This window comes from Stigmatopora argus, chromosome 18 (genome assembly GCF_051989625.1).
Source record: "Stigmatopora argus isolate UIUO_Sarg chromosome 18, RoL_Sarg_1.0, whole genome shotgun sequence".
Taxonomy (NCBI): domain Eukaryota; kingdom Metazoa; phylum Chordata; class Actinopteri; order Syngnathiformes; family Syngnathidae; genus Stigmatopora; species Stigmatopora argus.
The window spans coordinates 1,445,296-1,462,785 of record NC_135404.1 but is presented as its reverse complement, the minus strand read 5'-3'; the positions used below and the strand labels follow the sequence as shown (position 1 = coordinate 1,462,785).

At 42.0% G+C, this 17,490-nt stretch overlaps 1 protein-coding gene across 5 annotated transcripts in view; it reads left to right on the top strand.

Annotated features, from left to right (window-relative positions):
- The window catches only part of tmem94 (transmembrane protein 94), a 201,013-nt gene that overhangs the window by 134,050 nt on the left and 49,473 nt on the right, over positions 1 to 17,490 (top strand). For all 5 annotated transcript variants that reach the window (XM_077625143.1, XM_077625142.1, XM_077625141.1 and 2 more), the window contains 7 exons: positions 3,431 to 3,533; positions 3,628 to 3,836; positions 4,113 to 4,294; positions 5,366 to 5,498; positions 5,590 to 5,705; positions 5,831 to 5,930; positions 15,617 to 15,725. In XM_077625143.1, coding sequence (XP_077481269.1) covers positions 3,431 to 3,533; positions 3,628 to 3,836; positions 4,113 to 4,294; positions 5,366 to 5,498; positions 5,590 to 5,705; positions 5,831 to 5,930; positions 15,617 to 15,725 — 952 coding nt within the window. The remainder of the gene's footprint in view (positions 1 to 3,430; positions 3,534 to 3,627; positions 3,837 to 4,112; positions 4,295 to 5,365; positions 5,499 to 5,589; positions 5,706 to 5,830; positions 5,931 to 15,616; positions 15,726 to 17,490) is intronic.

The following is a 17,490-nucleotide window of genomic DNA, read 5'->3' as shown; positions in this document are numbered from 1 at the left end:
CGTTTATATACAAGGGGGATAGAGCTGCCTTGTTCCGTTGGAAGTCCAGGATGAGATCTTTCGTTTTGGAGACGTTCAGCGCCAAGTTCTTGAGAGCGCACCACTTGCTGAGTCTAAGGACCTCATCTCTGTAGGCCGTATCATTCTCCCCACCACCACATCAGATTGTTTGCGGGTGACTTCTTGGGTACTGGGATGAGTGCGAAAGGTGAAAGCAAGTCCCCCCTTGGCTATTTTTACACCTGTTGGTGTGGTCAGCAACACTTGGTATGTACCTTTCCACTTTGGGTCGTGCCACTGGTTCTTTATGCTTCAGATCAATCAAATCAAAAGCCTTTATTGTCATTATACAAAAGCTGTATAACAAAATTAGTGGTGCTACTCCACAAAGTGATTGTTTCCCAGTAAAAACATGAATAGGTAATTTAAAAAGTCACGTCCGGGCAAGGTAATTCTCAAATATTGCACAATCTCAGATATTGCACATTGTTATTGCACACCCCAAGTTATTGCACAGAAGGGATCGTGTGTCGTGCTAATGCGAGTTCAGAGCCCTGATGGCTCTGGGAAAAAAACTGTCCCTAAGTCTATTTGTCAGTTTTTTGTAAGACTTGTAGCGTCTGCCAGAGGGCAGCAGCTGGAACAGGTTGTGATCAACACCGCCCAGATGATCTCTGCATGCCTTTTCTGTCTGCTGCCTTGCTTCCAGCGTACCACACTAATGCAGTATGCCAGGATGCTCTCCACAGTGGGTCTATAGAAGGTTACCAGAAGCTTAGTGTCCAAGTTTTTCCTCCTGAGTACCCTCAGAAAATGGAGTCGCTTCTGGGCTTTCTTCACCAGTGCCGTGTTGTTGGTAGACCAGGAGAGCTTGTCCGTGACGTGGGCCCCCAGGAATTTGAAGGACTGGACCCTGTCTACGCATACTCCATTTATGAGGAGTGGGGCCAGATCTGTGCTGCGTTTGCGAAAGTTCAGGATTATTTCTTTAGTTTTCTTGGTGTTTAGTGTGACATTGTTCACCAAACACCACAAAGACAGTTTGTTGACCTCATCTCTGTTGGCAGACTCATCCCCCCTGAGATGAGTCCGACCACAGTGGTGTCATCGGCAAATTTGATGATGGAGTTAGAATGGTGGGTCAGTGTACAGTCGTATGTGTACAGGGAGTATAGAAGAGAACTCAGTACACAACCATGAGGGGAGCCAGTGCTCAGTGTAATGAGGAAGAGAGGTAGCGACCAAATCTAACAGTTTGTGGATGGTTGATTAAGAAATTCTTAATCCAGCAGCCGATGGAAGAGGATAGTCCAAAGTGGGAGAGTTTGTCAGCCAGAATGTCCGGTATTATAGTGTTGAAGGCTGAGCTATAGTTAATGAAAAGCATCCTCACATAGTTCCCCTGGTGCTCCAGGTGGCTCAGTGCTGTGTAGAGCTACGGTGATGGTGTCCTCAGTGGACCGGTTTGCTGAGGGAGGGATTGTTTCCCTGATGTGGCGGGCGACCAACTTTTCAAAGCACGACATGATCACAGGCGTAAGTGCAACAGGCCTGTAATCATTCAGGCTGTCAATTGTTGGCTTTTTTGGGACAGGGATAATGGTGGCAGATTTCAGGCAGGAGGGGATGATGGATTGTTGCAGGGAACAATTGAAAATCTTTGTGTGCACAAAGGCGGGGCGCCGGTGAGGGCATGCAAGAACGGGGCGCCACTCCAGTGTCATAAAAGGTCCTCAACAGTGTCCTGCACACTCCAAAGGACCTTAGTCTCCTCAGTAGGTGGAGGTGACTCTGGGCCTTTTTGTACAGGGTATCTGTTTTTGTAGACGAGTCCAGTTTGTTGTTGAGGTGAACGCTCAGGTACTTATAATTCTCCTCGATTTCAATGTCTGTTCCCTGGATGTTGCTCTGTGTGGTCTGTGGGGGCTTCCTCCGGAAATTGATCACCATTTCCTTTCTCTTACTAGCATTTATGTAGAGGTGATTTCGCCCACACCGGTCAACAAAGACTATGATGACTCCCTTGTACTCCCGTCCGTTACTCGTTCAACAATAGCGATGTCGTCAGAAAACTTCTGGAGATGGCAGGTGTCGGTAAAGATATCATGGAGACGCAGCTTCCATTAGCCAATGGGATGCCAGCAGAGTGTTGGCAGATAGTCAATGGGAAAGCAACTCTAGTGCGACAATTTAAAAATAAAATTCCAGAGACAGGAAGTTTTTTGAAGTTTCAGCGGATGTTTTATTTTAGCACTGTTTTCAACTAACTGTTCTTTTGTATGTTGGAAAAAAAGGGTTCCCATCACAGTTTTTCATTACCTAAATATTTGGTGTGTAGAAGCATTTGTAAATAAAATGTTATATTGAAACTTCTTCCCTGTAAATATATGTATATATTATGTATGCGCTTCTCTCTCTCGCACACTCTCTCTGTCTCTCTCTCTTGCTCTATCTCGCTCTCTTTTGCTCTCTTTCACTCTTTCTGTCGCTCTCCCTCATTATCTCACTCTCTCTCTTGCTCTCTCGCTGTCTCTCACTTTCTCTCACACTCTCTCGCACACTTTCTCACTCTCTCACTCTCTCTCACACTCTCTCGCCCTCTCTCACACTCACTCTCTCTTACTCTTTCACTCTCACTTCTCACTCTCTATCACACTCTATATCACTCTCTCTATGACTTTCTCTCACTCTATTTTCTCTGTCTCTCTCGCACTCTCCCTTTTTTCCGCTCTCTTTCACTCTTTCTCCCACTCTCTCTATCACTCAATTTCTATTACTCTCTCACTCTCGTTCTCTGACACTCTCCCTCTAACTCTCTCGCTCACTCTCTCGCACTTTCTTGCACTCTTTCTCATTCGCTCTCACCCTCTCTCACTCTTTCTCTATCACTCTCTCTCGATCACTCTTTCTTACTCTCTCTTCCGCTCCCTTTCGCTCTCTCACTATCTCTCTTGCTCTCTATCACTCTCACTTCTCACTCTCTTTCACACTCTATATCACTCTCTCTTTGACTTATCTCTCTCGTTCTCTCTCTCACTGTTTCTCTCTCACTCACTTTTTCTCTCTCACTCACTCTCACCCTCTATCACTCTCTCTCATTCTCTTGGTCTCTCTCCATCTCCCTCTCTCTTGCTCACTCTCTCTCACTCTCTCCCTCACTCTCTCTCTCACTCTATCACTCTGTTATTGTCTCACTCTCTCTCTCTCACTCAGGCTCTCTTTCACTCCCCTTCACTCGCTCTCTGTCACTCTCTCTATCACTCTCTGTTATTGTCTCACTCTCACTCACTCTCTCTCTCTCAGTCCCGCTCTCTTTCACTCCCTCTCTTTTTCACAGTCTCTCACTCTCACTCTCTGTTACTCTCTCTTTTTGACTCTCACTCTCTCTCTCTCTCTCTCTCACTATACTTTGGTACATCTTGGTTTGCAGATTGCATCCAAATGCTGTCACATGGCTCAGCAGACCTTATCTTGGATGTTTGCACTGACTTTTGGGATGGCACTGATATTTATCCCCTTTCAGGCTCTGACAGGTACACATGTATTTTTGTCAAACATTTGACAATTTAAACTTCATGAGGAACTTAAAGCCTGATGTAAATTACCCTTCCCTCTCTTTTTTTCTAGAAAAAAGATTCTAGATTTCTACCAACGTGCCTGTCTGTCTGGTTACTGCTCAGCATTTGCGTATAAACCGATGCAAGGTTCAATATCTAACCAGTTCAATGGCAAGTGTGTGGAGTTGGTCTCTGGTCCTAGTCTATTCTCAGGACTAGAGCTGTCCTTAACCACCCCTAAGAAGCTTACTTCCAGCAGGAACAGTTGGAGTTCTGACGGTACATGTAAAACATGGCTGCAACAGTACGCGCAATTGCTCGTATATTTGAGTCAATGCCAGGATCTTTCTCATGAAGGCCAGGGATGATGGGTTGTAGTCTAACTCCAAACAGCAACTCTTTTTTTAGCCTTTTTCTTTCTCTCTCCAAAAATGTTTTAAAATACAGGCATAACCTTTACATGGGCTAGTTGAATTGGTGATAAAGTTTTAAGGTGTATATTCTCTCATAATTTGGGACCCTATTTAATACAAACTCTCTCCCATTTTCTAATAGAAGGTATAGGTGAGGTAATGGAATGTGACGAAGATGCGCAAGCCCTTAGTGGACAGATCTTCATGGGCATGGTTTCATCCCAGTTTCAAGCCCGGCTGGATACAGTCCAACTAATTGATGCACTGATCACGGCATGCATTCGATTTGTTTACTTTTCCATTGAGGATGAACTCCGCAGCAAGGTAAAAGAATAACAACATCCAAACAAACAAAACTTAAATTCAACTGTATATTTTGTTACAAGGTTACTAATGTAAATCATTTGACTGTGTGCCTTGTTCTTTCAAGCTCTCAAAAATGTTTGTCATTGTGTTGCAAGAAGTAGAGTGGTACCTCTATGTACAAAATTAAATTGTTCCAGAACTTGTTTTCTAACTTGGATTTTTTCCATAAGTAGAGCATTATTTTATATGTAAATTCTGTACAGTGTTACCTCGAGATTCAAGCTTAATTCGTCCCAGGACTGAGCTCGTATATGTCGATTTACTCGTGACTCAAATGAACGTTTCCCATAGAAATGAACTAAAAACAAATTAGTTTGTTCCAACCCTCTGAAAAAACACCAAAAACAGGATATTGGATTGGAAAAACTTTTTTATTTGTTCTAATTTGCCATCTATTAACAAAGTAACAAATAACTAGTGGTTTGATGGTACTAAAATGTGTTTAATAGTACTAAAATTAGACGGAGTTCGTGGAGGGGAGAGAGAGGGGACGGGGGGGGGGGGACTTTTTGCATGGCAACACGCTCGTAACATAACTTAAACAAATTTAAATGAACTTGGATTACGATGCAGACACACTCAAAAATAAGTTTAATCTAACCTTACTCTAAACTTAATTCTAATTTTGTTTTAAATTGTTATACCTTTCTTCTCCCGGGTCTATTTGCCCCACCTCAACCCTGACTTTCAGATGCAATCTATCGAGGTTTGTTTGCTTTTGTCTTCCCTTCAAAATATTACAAAAATGATGCACACAAATTTCCTCACAATAGGATAACGCACGACCACTTGCCAACTAGAATGTGATTTTTGGATTTGCCATGTTGTAAGTGATTGTTGCCCAAGGCATGAAGAATCATTTTGCAATCTTGTGTTTGTTGCCTCACAGTTTGACTTTCACCCTCTAAAAGGTTTTTTTTCTAACAGCTGAGAAATACAGTAATAGAAAGTCCTGTTAAAATTATCCTATTGTAAATGCACATTATTACTTTTCTGAACATAGAAGTACATACATTATTCATTCCACAGGTTTTTGCAGAGAAAATGGGATTAGAGACGGGTTGGAATTGTCACATCACGCTGACTTCAAATGGCGATGGTCCATGTGAAGCAGCTCCCTCCAGCCCCTGTCATGGCTCGCTCCATGAAGACCTGAACCAAGGTGACAAGTTGTTTTTTAAAATGTAGAAAATGTAGGTATATTTTTGATTGTCACATGGTATTACTTGAAATAGAAATGCATTTATAAGCAGATTCTCGAGATGAAGCAGAAGGTCCTTTGCTGCCAGAGGAAGTGGTCCATTTGGACATGTCGAGTTTCCAACCCACAGACAGTGATGTGCCCAGCTTCCTGGAAGACTGCAACCGGGTTAGATAATTTTAAAGATAGAATAAATCAAACCCATGTCCACTCACTAAACTGCAGTTTGTCTTAACCATTTTTACTTCTTCATTGTTGTCTCTTTGCCATACTTTTCTCATTCTTCTCTTTAGGCAAAGCTTCCACGTGGCATTCATCAAGTTCGACCTCATTTAAAGAACATAGACAATGTGCCTCTGTTGGTGCCACTCTTCACTGACTGCACCCCTGACAGTAAGTCTGCTTCGACTTGATGTGTTGTTGCTGGAGAAGTAAAAAATAAATAACCAAATAACATCAATGGACATTGTAAATTTCGGACTATAAAGTAGTATTTTCTCCCTACAATTTTCAAGTTGTGGCTTATATTATATTGTTCCTCATTTATGTATTTTTCCTTGCTATTGAGCAGCATGTATTTTGTGTGCATTCTCCATAATACAATGCAGAAATCTGGGTTTATGGTCCATAAGCGGCCTAAATATGAGCAAATATGAGATATATCTAATAATAATTTTACAAAATTCCAAATTTTTAGTTGCACATTTGCAATCTGAAAAAAATATATACTTGAATTGGCTCAGATATTTAATCTTTTTATATATAGATTAATTAGAGAAGTTACGTTATCAGCAAATTTGTGTTTGTAAAATTAATCTAACACATAGCACACTTGATACTTGTCAGGTTTGCCATTAGACGCACAAATAAAAAGGAAAAGACAGTTTTCTGGGATTTTTGCTTGCAAGGAGAATGACCGCTGAGACGGCTTCCCAGCTCTATTTTGACCTTACACGTCTTTTCTGTTGCGTTATTACGTCCGGGGGCCCTAATTACATGGACGACTCAACTCTAAAGGGAGGGGTGGAAAACACAAGTGAGATAGTGAGATGTCCGAGCGTGTTTATGTGCGTGCATGGGTGGTGAGTCTAATATGTACAACACGTCAACAGTAGTCAAAACAAATGAGGACCGAAGCGTCAGCAAGCCCTGTGGAGCGTCCGTGGTGGAGGGCAGATGCTGCAGGTGCAGCGCTCGGGGCAGGTTCCCAGTACTACGAGGCATCCTGGCTCCTCCTTGGTTAAACTAAACTAGGCTTTCAGGAGCAACGCTGATACTTCATTGCAAGCAAGTGTGATAATAAACTAAGTGTGAGCAAGATTATACTTCGTTGTAAGCAAATGTATAATATTATGAAATAAAAATCCTAACAAAACGTTTCTTGAAATGTATTCTATAACTTAATACCTTGCATATTACTGAAGGAATTGCATTCCCGAATAATCTACTGTAATCCCTCGATTATTGCGGTTAATGTAGACCAGACATGGCCACGATAAAAGAAAAACTGCAAAGTACCGTATTTTCTCGCATATACACCATATGTGTAACTCAAAAAAACGATGACTGAATCAAGGCTACAGCTTACACGCGCACAATTTAGGCTTGACATGCACGAAACTGCAAGGTGACAAAAGACGAAACGCCATAACGCAATACAATGCGGCCAATGCAGGCATTTATTTCAAAACAGAGAAAAGATAAACAGATAAAACGCTAACCAAAATTTATTTTGATGTCTATGAATGATATTTAAAAAAAACAGTATCTTGGATAAAATGTGAAAAAAGGTCTTATTCCACCAGTGTGCCCAGGCCAACAGTTCCACTCCAGAATGCCTCTTCATATTCTGGTTCTGGGTCTGCAGGCCTTCAATGACTCTGGTTAGGGACCCATTGGGTGACGTGTCGTTGGGAGTAAAGGTGCAACATTGATCTCCAAACATTGCGCACACGCCCCCTCCTCCGCTAGAAGTATATCAACAGCTTTGCGGTCCTGGAAAGCCATGAGACTGGTGGCTGGCAGCTCTTCCCTCATTGTTACAAATCCCTGCTCAGCATGATTTCCATGTTTTTGGACATTGTAATGGATGTTGTTTATCCTATCCGTATTTTATTTGAAGTAACCCAAAGAAAAATAGACTCCCAACCTGCTGCAATTTGGTTAACCAACCCATACTCATGTGGTACGCCTCTGGGGATGCAAATTGTCATCATTGTAAGTCAGATCACCATCCCTCCATGAGGCTCAACGCCGTCGGGAGAGGCCAGCCGCTGCACCAAAATTCTGAGCCGCCAATTGTATCTCCTTGACTGTAGATGGAAAAACAGGTACTGGTAAGAGCAGTGAAACCAAAGCACAGTCCTGTTGCTTTTTGCCAGGAGTTATATAATTTATTTGTACCACACCACCACCAATGGACAAAACGTGGAATCATTGGCAGTCTGTCTTAGAACATGGGTACACCTTGTCTCATTTACCAGCCCCAGATTCAGGCCCTGCCCTGTAAGTTTCAAACAAATGAAGTTGGACATGTCAATATCTGTGGAAAAAAATGGCTTGTCGTTTACTGCTTTCGTAATAGGATAGACATCGGTTCAATTTTTTACAGGCAGGACACAAGTTTTGTTTTGTAAAAACCCTTTTCCCCAAAGAATGGTGATTGAAGTAGTCTTATATGTGAGAGGCAAATCATTGTTTGGGTGTTCATTCTTCAAGGGATGTCGTCTCGAATTCACGTTTGGAAATCACGTTCAGTAGGTCTTGTTATGCCCGACTGTATTTTATTTTCACCATCTAAGTGTTACTTGTCTCGTAGCACACTTTAGCCCTTCGTAAGAAGGTTGAGTCTCAATTGAAACGCTTTCACCTTTTTTGCACATGGAGACAATAAATCCAATATAAAAGACATCACTATGGCTAATGTCATTGCTCCCAGAGCAATAATCCCTCTAATCAATATTGGAGTGGTTATCTTATTTATTTCCTTTTATTTCATCACCTGTCTCCTTAAACGTTTCAACTAAGATAACCTTCTTACAGTGCGAAAAGTGGATCCACATGCCCCTTTCGGCTATTTTCACGTCTGCTCGTTGGTTAGCAAGACTTGGTATAGACCTTCCCACTTTGGGTCATGCCAGTGCTGCTGCTTTTTGCTCCAGATTAGCACCCAGTCTCCTGGCATAACTGTTGGTCCGTTTCCTGTTGTCAACCACAATCTCCTTCTGCCAAACTAAATTTGATATGCTTCTCCAAAGATTTCCCAATAGTCGCACCTCTACTTACGAAATTAAATGCTTCTCGAACTTTTTTCGGAACTTGAAAATTTCGAAAGTAGAGCAGTACTTTATATGTAATTTCTCTAATTCAATCCACGGTCCGCACACAACTACCAATTAAACCCTTTAAAATAGGTCAAAGTGTCCCAATTTTGTATGAAAGATCTGAGGAAACAAAAATGAGAGAAAATTATCAGAAAATGATTTATTAATGCCTTAAGATAAATATCAAGCATACAAAATCTATCGGTGTTGAAATGCAGGGGAACCAGCGGATGCGAACGGTATGCAACAGAGAGCTAGCACACAACCACTGTAACATCTTGTTTTGGGTGGATGTGTGTGTGTGTGTGTCTTAGATAACCACTACATAAAGAATTGTTGATATTTCATAATTTGGAAGTGCTAATGTTGACCATACACTAGCACTTGTTTTTTGCCATGAAAGGCCTGCAAAATCTCAGGCGTGTTGTGCAAAATAGAGCTAATTTCCAAATTTCCTCTAATTTGTTTTTGAACTGAGTGCCACTTTCGCTAAGTAATCTAGAACCCATGCACCACCACAGTTGGTCAAACCCAAAAGCAACAAATATAATCTGTTTCTTAGTTAGAGGTTTTAAAGCTTGGAGAATTGTCAATTTCCAGTTTTTTAAGATTGTCCTTGCCAATCGTTAGATTTGTACTGTAACATTTAGCTGCATTAAACCCTGTAATTACAATGGCAAGTCTTTAAGTTTTCAACCTAACTTCTCTCAATTTGTATGCCTTCAAAGCAATAGCAGAACTGCCAACTACTCCCGAATTTCTGGAGTTTACCCGGAAATGCAACGCAAACTCCAGGACTCTGGACAACCTCCTTAAAACTAAATCCCAAAAAAATGCCACTTACATTTTTTTTGAAGCAAACATTTCGTTTAAGTACCAAATTTCCCATTTAAATACCTCGAAATTCACACCATCGCTACGGCTTCCGCCATCTTGATTCAACTGCACTGTAAACCGAAAGAATTTAGTAACACGAGTGCAATTACCCGAGTTACAAGTTCTGACGAATGATTCGTCTTGTGCAACATCAGTGTGGCAATCGATTTGGAATCGATTGCGGTTTTTGTTTTTTTATAAGGGAATTAAGTCTTAAGTCTTTTTGTTTTGAGACAAATCCTATCATTTCCGGGGTTGTTATCATTGAAGTAGGCATACACAGCACTGATAAGTCTTATCAATATGCCTCCTCGGAATAAGTGCAAAATGATTGCAATTTCGATGAAACTTTTACTGTTTGTGACCATCCGACTTCCAGTCTACTCAGTCACCTATGTCTCGAACTACCTTGACCTGGGATTGGTGAATCCACGTCGACCTTTCAGCGATCTTTACTGCTGTGGGGGTGGTGAGTTGAACTATGAGTGGGCCTCCCCAGCGTGGAGAGGACCAGGACTTCCATTTTATGACTCGGATCAGGATCTGGTCACCTGTCTTCACCACCTCCTGTAAGGGAGACTAATGGGATCACGACAGCTTACATGTTCTTTGGACAAGTTTTTCTCCACCCTTAGTCTCTTGCCATGGTTCACCTTCCCATAGAGGAAGTTGGAATGGTCTTCCATGAACTATCTCAAAAGGGTAACCCCGAGCGAGTAGGTACTATCCTCATATATGTTTTGACCAGTGATAGGCATTCTGGCCATGGCTTCTTTATCTCTTCCATGGTTTTCTTAAGCCTTAGTTTTTATTGTACCATTCGTTCTCTCTACCAGTCCCTGGCTTTGTGGATGGTACGAGCAGTGGTCTTTCAGACTTATTCCTAGGTGTTTTATTTCAAATAGGTAGGTACCTTTTGGACATTGGCCTCGTTTGGGCCTGAGGTTACCTTGCACATTATGTCTGCAACAAGTTAAACAGTTCCTACTAAAATTCTTAAATAGGTATTTAGACCTGTTGGCACATGGAACACATGCTGTACCATGTCCATTATCCCCCCTGTTGAGACATGGCTCCTCCCATGGCTCAATTTGCTACCATTTGGAATAAATATTTGGTAAGCACGGTAGGCCTTTAACTGTGTACAGGCCGTCTGCAGACTGTTCTGCGCCTTCATGTATCCATGCATCTTTTTTGTGGTGCAATGTTTTGCATATCAATTAAGACTGTTTTTGGGATTGACTCGGTTTTTTGTTGTTGCGTATACTGTGCAGTGTTTGTGCTGCTTTTTTAGCTGCTGCATCTGCGCTGGCATTTCCTCTACTTTTTCTGTCGTTGCCTTTAGTATGTGCTTTACATTTGCATACAGCTATGTGGCTGGGCTTAATACATCAATGAACAAAAATCACAACAATCTTACTTATTCCATCACTATAGTTTGTGAAAATCTAAATGCCTTATCAATCAAAATTAAATATGCTAGCTGGTCATGATCATTGCTTTCTTGTTAAGATCAAGAACTCTATTAGTTTTTTTCCTTTCCTGCAATTACACAAATTAACTAAACATACTAAAAATAGGAAAAATACAAAAGGCAAACCAGGCTGTTTCCTCCTCAGGAAAACAGCTTTCCCGTTCTCTGCAATACTTACATTCACCTCAATTAATATCCAGAAACAAATGTACACTTTTATAATTCTTAATAGAATTGAACCCACTAAAATGTAACCACCCCCTGTTCATCAGGGTTAATATTTTTAGCCTGACTACATAACTTTGCCCTTTAGAGCAATTAAAGCCCATTATTTATAAAATGCATACTAATCAAGAAGTCCCAATTCATTCACGTCGCATAATAAACTCAGTTGTTTGAAATTCAAAATACCTCAATCTAGTAGATTTTTTTGGGATGTAAACAGCCATTGCTGTTTACAGCAAGCCACAGCAAGAGCTCTAAATCAGGGGAGCAGTGAGTGTTAATGATCCTACTGTTGCAGCACCAGTCGTTGTGTATATACACGCAGTCTCCCTTGCTTTTCCCTAATTCTTTCAAACGGTCATGACGATGTAGCGTACGGTTAGCTAACGATGCCGCGGCGTCGAGTATTTGCGGGTGTAGCCACGTTTCCGTGATGAAAATAATGTTGCAGTTCCTGACTAAGCTGTTGGTAGCAAGCTGAAGTTCCAAATCGTCCATTTTGTGGGTGATGGATCTGGCGTTGGTCAAGAAAATACTCGGGAGCGGTGCCCTGTGTGGTTGTTTCCTTAGCTTAGCAGCTAGGCCCGCCCGGCATCCGCGCTTTTGCTTTCTTTCCCTTCGCCGCCTCCGTTGTACTCTGAGTGGGCTGACTATCCACAGAGATCCCGGTGGTCTCGAGATGTCCTCGGGGATATTGTAGGTTTGTTGGTAATTTGTTGTGATGATATATCGCATCTTCTCCCGAGGCTAATTAAATCCTGGCGACTGTACGAGAAAACAAAACACCAAACTGGAGAGCAAAGAGCCGCTGCACCCGTGCGCGCCGCCATCTAAGTCAACCACCAATTGTGAAAGTTCTCCTACTTGAAAAGATTAGAGAGGCCTGTAATTGTCAACATGGGTAAACCTCAAACATGACAGACAGAATGTGGAGAAAAAAACTGAAAATCACAGTTTGATTTTTAAAGAATTTATTTCCAAATTAGAGTAGAACATAAGTATTTGGTCACCTACAAACAAGCAAGATTTCTGGCTGTCAAAGAGGTATAACTTCTTCTAACGAGGTCTAACAATCTATCCACTCGTTACCTGTATGAATAGCATCTGTTTTAACTCAATATCGGTATAAAAGACACCTGTCCACAACCTCCGTCTCTCACACCAAACTCTACTATGGCCAAGACCAAAGAGGACACCAGAGTCAAAATTGTAGACCAGCACCAGGCTGGGAAGACTGAATCTGCATTGGGTAAAATGCTTGGTGTAAAGTGATAGGTTCACCAATACGTATTCCCAAATACACATAAAAGAGACATGAGATTCGTCTGAGGTGTTCTTGCAAAAGAGAATCAAACCTGACGCGCCTTCGTCCAAAGTTCATTCTGCCGTTAGACGCATCTCTCTTGCTGTTTATTACATCAGATTTATAACAGGCATCTCAGTTCTCAAAACAAATAAAGGTCCACCGGATCTTCCCAAGGGAGCGGTGTGAACAAAAGTTTGAGAAGTCGATGGTTCTCAAAACAAATGAAGGTCCACCGGATCTTCCCAAGGGAGCGGTGTGAACAACAGTGTGAGAAGTCGACAGTCTCCATATTCCAGCGTGACCTTCCCGCTGCTTAGTCTCAGTGAAGCAAAGCGTTCTTCATTGCAAGCAAATATATAATAATGGAAGACTAATAACCCTAACATAAAGAAATCAATTGTGGGAGCAATTATTAGAAAAGGGAATACATACAAGACCACTGACAATCTCCCTCGATCTGGGGCTCCATGCAAGATCTCACCCCGTGGCGTCAAAATGATAACAAGAAAATGGTGAGTAAAAAATCCCAGAACCACACGGGGGGACTTGGTGAATAACCTACAGAGAGCTGGAACCACAGTAACAAAGGCTACTATCAGTAACACAATGCGTCGCCAGGGACTCAAATCCTGCACTGCCAGACATGTCCCCCTGCTGAAGCCAGTACACATTCATGCCCATCTGCGGTTCACTTGAGAGCAATTGGTTGATCCAGAAGAGGACTGGGAGAATGTGTTATGGTCAGATGAAACCAAAATAGAACTTTTTGGTAGAAACACAGTTTCTCGTGTTTGGAGGAGAAAGAATACTGAATTGCATCCGAAGAACACCATACCCACTATGAAGCATGGGGGTGGAAACATCATGCTTTGTGGCTGTTTTTCTGAAAAGAGACCAAGACGACTGATCTGTGTAAAGGAAATAATGAATGGGGCCATGTATGGGGAGATTTTGAGTGAAAATCTCCTTCCATCAGCAAGGACATTGAAGATGAGACGTGGTTGGGTCTTTCAGCCAGACAATAATCCCAAACACACAGCCAGGGAAACAAAGGAGTGGCTCTGTAAGAAGCATTTCAAGGTCCTGGAGTGGCCTAGCCAGTCTCCAGATCTCAACCCCATAGAAAATCTGTGGAGGGAGTTGAAAGTCCGTGTTGCCCAATGACAGCCCCAAAACATCACTGCTCTAGAGGAGATCTGCATGGAGGAATGGGCCAAAATACCAGCAACAGTGTGAAAAGCTTGTGTTACAGAAAATGTTTGGTATCCGTTATTGCCAACAAACGGGACAAAAAGTATTGAAAATAACTTTTGGTATTGACCTAATACTTGTTTTCCACCATGATTTGCAAATAAATTCTTTAAAAATCAAACAATGTGATTTTCTGTTTTTTTCCCACAATCTGTCTCTCATGGTTGAGGTTTACCCATGTTGACAATCACTGGCCTCTCTAATCTTTTCAAGTAGGATAACTTTCCCAATTGGTGGGAATACTTAATTGCCCCACTGTATGTCGCTCGCTGTATGACGCTGACAGCTTGACTGACGCTATAGAGACGCTCCCCTACTTACGAACATTCGACTTACGAACAACGGTACATACAAACATGTCTGCAAATTGCGTTTATGTCGAAAAATGTTCATAAGTTCTATTTTGTATTGCGCGCCTTTTTCCGAGTAGTGCTTCTTTCCGCCGCTAATACCGACGCCTGGCGCTGTGAGCGCTCAGCTCACCCAGCATCCACCTTCCTCTGCCCAGTTCGTTGCAGTGCGTAAGTTGCGTAAGTTGCATAAATTGTGTAAGTGTGTGATGTATATGCAGTGCGCAAAGAACCTTTTTCATTTTTATCATGAAATATCTCGTGCAGCCATTATTCAATATGGTTGGTGAAAAGCGAAAGGCTTCTAGTGAGGGAGGTGCAAGGAAGAGGCAAGCCATTTCAATTGAAACGAGTGGCAATAATAACGAAGCTTGATGCGCGTGAGAGTGGTGAGCATTGCACGGGCATACAACTTGAATCGTTCGACCGTCAGGACCATTTATAAACAGAAAGATCGAGCAGCAGGACCCAAATATTGAACGTTGCACAAAGTTTGCAAATCAATTGAATGATGCCATACAGTGCTACCACATCATTTATGATGAAAAAAAGAAGAAAACTGTGCAATCGTCGTTAGATCGCTTCCTTCGGCCAGTTTCTAATACATAAATCTCTCTCTCTCTCTCTACAGTACTGTACATATTCTCCATTTTATAAAATGTTTTTTTAGTACAAACCAATGCGTGTTACTTATACAAGCCTCAAACATACAAATGCACTTATACAAACCTTCAATATACTTATATAGGCCTTAAACATAAATTATAATACAAAATATAGCACTGAATCAACTTACAAACAAATTCAAATTATGAACAATCGCTCGGAACCTAACTCGTTCGTAAGTAGGGGAGCGTCTGTATAGTGAAAAGGCGGACTTGATTGGCGCGCAATCGACGATGCTGTTTTCCTCTGCTACCAGTGACCGGGACGATCCAGATTAGAGCCAAATTGGGCAAAACGAGATTCATTCTACAAAAAGCGTACTTTTTAATTTTTTTTTCTCCGTACAAAAGTTGTTAAATAGCGTACACAATTTTAAATGATCCAATAACATATAAAATACAGGAAAAACTTCTAAGTTGACAGATAGCTCTTTCAGCAATAGACTGCTGCACCCTCATTGCAGGAAGGAGCGCTTCCGCAGATCGTTCCTCCCATCAGCTGTCAGGCTCTTTAACAAAACAAATGGCTCAGTTGAGGTTGATTAAATAAATTTACAATAACATGACCAGTACTGCCTACTTACCATTGCTTTTGTGGTCTATTCCCAGCTATGCTTGAGATGATAAAGATCATGCAGGAGAACAAGGAAGTCACCTGCTGTTTGGGAAGTGCCGCCAATTTTCGCAACAGCCAACTTTTTCTACAGAGTGACCTCAGGTACTTGACAAGACATGGCAAATACCGAGTTTCATAGAAACACTAAAATATTGTGTCTTAAATTGTATACATACAGATACATTTTTCCCTTCCAATTTTCAACTTCACACATACAGAGCCTTCGATAATTAGATTTCGCTAGAAATGAATAGCACAGTAACTGAATGGAATGCCAGCGCGACACAAGTTGTTGCCAACCCGCTAGCAGAATTAGCATTACCTTCAATTTGCCTGCTAATCATAGCTGTCATTTATCTGTAACACATATCAGATTCAGTTATTCAATGTCATTAGATCAGGGTTGGAACACTAGTAACTGGCGAGCCTGCAAGGAATTGTCTGGAGTCCGTAAGGCAAAAGCAAATTGGCGCTACGCAAAATTGCTGTTACTTTAATTCAAGGTTTTCTCTACTCTTCTGTGTACTGTTTTTAAACCTGCGTGCACACAGAAACAAAAAAGTGCATGAAACCTCCAATGTTCCGGTGCAATCGTTCCAAATCTCATTCCAAATTGTTTTTCTTGCCTTTGTTGGACCAAAGATTTCATGCATGTGCTGAATTGTTATTTTCTGCTTTGACTGATTTTCGTTAATGAGCATAGTAAATTGGTCAAAATCAAATCAAAAGCCTTTATTGTCATTATACACAGCTGCTTATAATGAAATTGGTGGTGCTACTCCACAAAGTGCGTTTTCCCAGTAATATAAAAACTCAACATGAATAGCTTTTACAGCAGTTAGGCCATGTAGAAGTTTACTCTGTGAAGTCATGTTGTTTTCAAACACTGGTCACAAGTACTAAAGTATCTTCAGTACAGTTAAATCTCGTTACTATGCCACCTTGTTACTATGCCAATCTCGCTATTATGCCACATTTGCTCGGTCCTGACAAAATTCAATCCAAAATACTTTTTTTTTTACCACCCCCTAATCTTGCTACTATGCCACTACTGTGGGTACTCGGATGATTCGCCTAAAGACGTTTCGCCGACGGACGTTTGACAGACGGACAGGTCGCCGAATGGACGTTCCACCGAACGGTCATTCGGCCGAACGGTCATTCAACCCAGTCCGCTCACGGCGCACTATTCTCGGATAGGCTCGGGGGGAACCCCCGCCGATTTTTAAAGTGCTCAAACTCGGGAAATATATGGAGCTCGATAATGAAACTCAGCATGTGTCATTAAAATCCGCCCACGAAGCACTGTTCCCGGGGAGAAACCCCTCCGATGACCGTAGGGATATGATTTACCTACTCGGCGGGCCGGATTAAAAATCCTAATGGGCCGTATATGGCCCGCGGGCCGAGGTTGCAAAACTTGTACACACACGATCCGGGGGCGGGGCGAGCGCGCGAATCCCGTTTCAGCAAAACCTCCATTCGGCCGAATGGAGATTCGGCCGAATGGAGGTTTCGCTGAAACGGGATTCGCCCCGCCCCCGCCTTTTCACTATACAGAACGGCTGTTCGGCCGAATGACCGTTCGGTGGAACGTCCATTCGGCGACCTGTCCGTCTGTCAAAGGTCCGTCGGCGAAACGTCTTTAGGCGGATCATCCGGCCACGACTACTGTGTGTGTGTTGTATTTTCGAATTCATTTATTTTTCAAATTTAGCCCACAACATCAGCTCAGAAACGCAACAGAACCGACTTTACACTGCAGGAGAAGAAGGAGATAATCGATGCTGCGAATGAGTCGATCAGTCCATGCTAGCCAGGGATATAAGCAAGAAATGGGACGTTGAAGTTAAGAGAACCACCGTGA